The sequence below is a fragment of the Octodon degus genome, unplaced genomic scaffold (genome assembly GCF_000260255.1).
Source record: "Octodon degus isolate 3935 unplaced genomic scaffold, OctDeg1.0 scaffold00022, whole genome shotgun sequence".
Taxonomy (NCBI): Eukaryota; Metazoa; Chordata; class Mammalia; order Rodentia; family Octodontidae; genus Octodon; species Octodon degus.
The window spans coordinates 19,072,882-19,078,740 of NW_004524598.1; the positions used below are offsets into that span (position 1 = coordinate 19,072,882).

Below are 5,859 nucleotides of genomic sequence, written 5' to 3' on the forward strand. Positions count from 1 at the left end.
TAGGCAGGCACTTAGGCCAGTGAGTCATCTCCCTGACCCATGGCACAGAATTTTAAAGGGAAGATTAAGTTAGACTATTATAAGTAAGTTGTTTAGCGTCTTCATAGGTGACTAAGGTGGAGCAGCAGGGCCTGGACAGCCTCCCTCATCTCCATAGCTATGGAAATGGGCAAGATCTGTGAAGTAACAGCTGAGAGAGGAGACATAAAGACATCCAGCAACTGCACTATTGTCTGCTTGGCTGCAGTTCACAGCCACGGGGTTGGGGGTGGGGCTCTGGGAGGCTTCTTGGGTTCAGTAGTGAGGAGATACCAAATGATCACAAATTTTGCTGCAAAATCTAGATTTCTAGTAACATACTAAGTTTGGAAATTATTAAAAGGAAAAATAAGGCCATATAATATAGCACAAAGTTGTATTTTAACTGAATTAATCAAAACTTTGTTAGCTAATATTTATTAAACAAGCAACTAAAGTCCAGGTATTTTTAAATAGACAGAAAATAAATGAATAACTTTGGCCAAGTGTGTGACTTAAATAACTAGAATGTCTATCTTGTACATAGGAACTCAGCTTTGTTAGTTTGAAACAAAACCGGAGGCATCACTGTCATTGGTGGTAACCTTAATTTTAAAAACAAAGAAACAAAAATAACCCAGTACCCATATTATTTTAGAATGTAGAAAGCTATATCTTTTTGCTGCATGTAATTATAATTTGTAACCATGAAATTTTAACAGTTTATAAAATAATCCATATAAATGTACACATACAGAATCTATGCAGGTAGATAGCCTAGCACTTAGAAAGAAGGGTTTTTGTTTGCGATTTACCATTGTTTTTTGTTTGTGTGTTCTTTGCAATTTATTACAACACAAAATAAGAGTAGCCAGGAAAACATATGAACAGCTGCAATGAGAAAGGTAGGGGATGGCTGCAGGTGGTGACACATGGCTCGAATACAGCACACCGGAAAACGGAAGCAGGGGACTCCTCCTGCTACTTTGTTCAGATGGCCTTGCCTTCTGATTATTAAAGACCAAGTGGGCTCAGCAAAGAAGGCCACTAAACATGAGCCAGATGTTTAACAAGTGTGAGTTAAAACAATGATGATGATTGGTGCTCAATCATTTATTTTTTTCTGAAATTAAATGGGTCAAAACGTTTAGTTTTCCTGAGACAATTTAGAAAGTAGCTCTGGACTCTGGAGGTTTTTAGTGAACCACCACAGACACACATCTTTTCTTTCATAAAAGTGCACCAGCAAGAAGGAGGGTGGAAAGTCTCTATGGTGTGTCAACATGACCTGTGTCTCCAAAGAAAAATTCCCCAGTTGGTCAAGTAAAGGCTAGAAACAAAATGCAAGCAAGAAGATTCTTCCAGAGAATAGAGTGCGTGCAGCAGTGCAATTTGTCCTGCTGCCAGGACAAGGAATTCTTGAAGTTCTGGTTAATGAGATTTCTTTCACAATTGTAATGAAACAATGCATTTCTTTTGCTTCCTCATTGTTACTGTGGTCCCCCTGCATTTCCATCATGGTATATTGGGTGTGTTTGGAGGTGAGGAGGGCCAGAGAACAGTGAGGTTGCTTTCTACTTAGTTAGAAGGGGGTGCTTTCCTTTACGTCACATAGAAAGGGTGACTCATCACCCAGAGACTCCAAATTGGAACAAGATGCAAAAACAATCTGATTGCACCTCTTGGCTAAGGGCTGTGTGTGTGTGTGTGTGTGTGTGTGTGTGTGTGTGTAGTGGGAATTGAACTCAATACCTTGTGCTTGTCAGGCAGGGCCTTGATCCACTGAGCTACAGTCCTGGCATAGAAGAGAAAAGAGATGCTTCTCCATGTGAGAAGGGTACATGGCTGGCCAGAGTGAAACTTAGCACAACAGCAGATTTCTCATCAGACGTTATTTCCCTCCTACTTCCTTTTAGTAATAGATTGTATTGATTTTTAGTTACAACAATCTATCCAGCTAGAAATAAGACATTCTCAAACCTTACTTGCAGAACAGACGTCATTGTATAATAAATTATCTGTAAGTGAAAACAATTCTTGAATTCTTGACATCATGCATTGAATATAAAACACGTTGCTGTTCACTAGTTTCCCTCTTCCGGCTGGTAATCCAGTAGCAAACTGTCGGACAGACACCTCAGGCAAGGACTGAAGGCCCTTGCCGAGCAGTAGGTTTGTTTCACTGGCTCAGGTCCCTTCCTGATCACGTGGGCAAGTCCTACATTTTTAACATGTGCTTTAATGAGAGAAGCTAAGAATTGCTTCACATGTGGAAATTTTGATTATTACTTTTTTATCTTTTTTTAAAAATATACTTTGGTTCCTTATTCCTTGACATTCCCATGAGATTACTGACATTCTCTTTAAAATATGGTGAAGTACTGTGTTAAAATTTATACTTGAAGCTTAATTATTCTGGCTACTTACACATGCATTGATCTAGAAGCTACAAGAAATAAGTCATAGCTGTTAAAACTTATGGTGCATTTTTTAGTTTTAAATTATGAACAGTGTTGCTCTGCCCAATCCAGTTCTTGGCCATGCTGTACTGGGAACATGTTCTTCAATCAATAGTTCAGTCTTTATTAATTTTTTAATATAAGAGAGTTATTATAGCTCTTTTTTAATACTAATCTACTTGTATATAAATTTATCTCTAAAACTCACTCTTAGAATTTATGATTCACTATTAAATACATTTGATTTAAAATCATTACTTCTCCATTTGCTTCTTGAGTTTAATTTGAACTCCTTTCCAACCAGATATACATGCACGATCCCACATGTGCCCCCACAGGCACGAAGACATCATTTCTTCCTCGTGCCTGAATATTTTTTCCTAAATATTTAGACTTACTGAATATCTTTTTCTTTCCTTTTCTTACTTAGGAATCAATTTTCTTTCAGTAGATCTCTATTAATACCTAGGATTTATTGCATGCAAAAAAGGTTTCTGTTGGGGCACTGTCATTGTTTAACATTTGTCACCGTTGGCCCCACCACTCCATAATGACTTGGGTTGGTCCTGTTTTCCTGTTTGAAACAGAGAAACGCTAACAAAGCAGGACTAAAATGAAAGCAGACATACAAATTATTCAGCTCACTTTGTTTAATTTAAGATATTCTCCCTACAAAGCACAGCGGTGAAGTCCAAATATCTTGAGGGCAGCAGGCCAAAGTGAGACAGCGCTGAAATCACTGAGTTGTTGTATTGATATTAAGAGTTCCTGAGGTTCTGGTGACTTTATCCTTGTGTGGGTCTTAATAAGAAAAGATTTTCACCAAAATCAAATTGAGTTATGAACGTACTGACTTGACTTGAACACTGGACATGAAGAGCAGGAAAGAACAACACTCATCTGACTCCAAGTTGCTGAGGGCCTCCACACCAGGAAGCACTTTGCCTTCCAGCAGCTCGAGGCTGGCACCCCCACCAGTGCTCACATGGCTGACTTTGTCTTCAGTGTTCCACTTGGCACAGCAAGTAGCAGTGTCTCCACCCCCTATGATGGTGACACAGCCTTTGGAAGTGGCCTTCACGACCTCATCCATGAGGGCTTTTGTTCCCTTAGCAAAGGCATCCCACTCAAACACTCCCACGGGGCCATTCCAAACGATCAGCTTTGCCTGAGCTACGACTTGAGCAAACTTTTTATTGCTTTCTGAACCACAGTCCAAACCCATCCAGCCAGGAGGTATTCCAGATTCTACAGTGGCTTGTCCAACTGTAGCCTTCTCCTCAAACTTGTCAGCAGTGACAAAGTCAACAGGAAAGGTGATCTTGACACCATTCTTATTTGCTTTGTCCATGATCTCTCTGACAATCTTGGCCCCCTCCTCATCAAACAGGGAGGCACCAATCTCCATGTTGTTGAGTACCTTAAGGAAGGTATAAGCCATCCCACCACCAATAATCATGTGATTGACTTTGTCCAGCATATTTTTGATGAGTTGGATCTTATCTGCCACTTTGGCCCCACCCAGTATAGCCAGAAAGGGTCTCTCTGGGTTTTCCAAGGCTTTGGCAAAGTATTCCAGTTCCTTTTTCATCAAGAATCCCGCTGCCTTCTGCGGCAGATTCACGCCCACCATGGAGCTGTGAGCCCGGTGCGCAGTGCCGAAAGCATCGTTGACGTAGACATCCCCCAGCTTGGACAGGGACGCTCGGAAGGCTTCGACTTTATCTGGCTCGGCTTTGAGTTTCTTTCCAGAAGGATCTTGGCCCTTCCCTTCCTCCTCCACATGGAAGCGCAGATTCTCCAGCAGGATGACCGAGCCGATGGCAGGGCTGGCACAGGCTTTCTCCACTTCCGGACCCACACAATCCTTCAGGAACAGAACATCCTTGCACAGCAAGGCTTTGAGCTCAGCAGCAACAGGCTCCAGGGAGTACTTGTCAGGCATGGGGACACCATCGGGCCGGCCCAGATGACTCATAAGAACGACACACTTGGCCCCGCGGTCCAGGCAGTACTTGATGCTTGGGATGGCAGCCTTGATTCTCTGGTTGTTTGTAATCTGCTGGTTCTTCATGGGGACGTTGAAGTCTACCCTCATGATGACTCGTTTCCCCCTAACATCCAATTTGTCTAAAGTCAACTTTTTGGAAAGAGACATCTTGACATATCAAGGCTGACCCCTGCACCCTTTAACCGCTGGCGACCCCTTAACTGCTGCTGGTGGCCGAGCGGTTGGAAATTTTGAACTCCCCATTTGCCCCGCCTCTTCCTTCCGGTGGTGCTGAGGCTCGCACACTGTCATTGGACCATGGACCTGTCAATCTGGATTTACATTGTTTCCTGGTGTAAGTTTAAAGGGGAATCTCTGTGGTACTTGTGCTGCTGGGAGCGTTGGGGAAGTGGAGAACAGCCAAAATGAGAATGGTTAGAAGGTCTGAGCGTTCTGCTGGTTCCTTTGTCCCATATATGCTCTGACAACTGCCACTCTTAAAAAGCAAGAGAAATAAAGACCAAGATGTATAACAGATACTGTGAAACAGGAATAAAATGTTCAAATTGAAAAGGGAACAAGAGATGGTGAGAGGGAGGAAGGAAGGGCAAATAAAAAAAAACAAAACCCAAAAATGTCAACAAAGCTTTGTAAATTAAAAGGGAAAGGGGGTAGGATGGAGCCAGGAGAATGGGAAAAATAATCAGCTTGTATCATGTACAGTCACAAGTGCCCCATAATGAAAGTGATCATTATGTATGCCTAAAACGTACCAATAAATTTAATTAAAAAGATAAAAGACTAATCCAAACATTCCCAAGACCCATCTCTCAGACCAAATCTCGATTATATTAATGTGTTACAAACTTTTGTCGCAGCGTGGCATTGGGACCATATTGTATTTTCAGTGCCTTGTTTCATTGATTCTCAGACTACTAGGAACGAATGCCAGGTGGAGCCTGCAGGGAAGTGCCTTAGTGTCCCAGAAAAGTCAGTATCCCTAAAAAATACAGAGTAGTGTTCTTGGCGTGGAAATCTCTCTCTCTCTCTCTCTCTCTCTCTCTCTCTCTCTCTCTCTCTCTCTCTCTCTCCCTCTCTTTCTCCTCTGTATTTGAGGGAGTGGTCTACAGGGTGTTCAGGGTCTCACTACTAGATCGGGACTCGTAGTGATCTGCCTTTTTACAGCCTCCCAAGAGCTGGGATTACAGGCGCGCACCGCCACACCCAGTCTCAATTGCAGTCTCTGTGTGCCCCGGGGGTGGGGCCGGCACCGCAGGGCCGCGATCCCCCAGCCCCTGCTCCAGCTTGTGAGCGCTTTAATAAGCTATTTGGCTGGCCCAATAATGGAAAGTTTCAATAACTGTGAAACTACAGTTGTTTTGAAAATCTGTA

General features: G+C 42.6%; 1 protein-coding gene across 1 annotated transcript; it reads right to left on the reverse strand.

Annotated features, from left to right (window-relative positions):
• Positions 1-3,131: 3,131 nt before the first annotated feature.
• Pgk2 (phosphoglycerate kinase 2) lies at positions 3,132-4,697 on the reverse strand. Its single transcript, XM_004628311.2, has one exon. The coding sequence runs from the start codon at positions 4,633-4,635 to the stop codon at positions 3,316-3,318; it is 1,320 nt and encodes a 439-aa protein (XP_004628368.1). The 5' UTR covers positions 4,636-4,697; the 3' UTR covers positions 3,132-3,315.
• Positions 4,698-5,859: the final 1,162 nt, after the last annotated feature.

What these genes read in the sequence shown, in the direction of transcription:
- Pgk2 (XM_004628311.2), bottom strand. Translation starts at nt 4,635, where the DNA reads ATGTCTCTTTCCAAAAAGTTGACTTTAGACAAATTGGATGTTAGGGGG.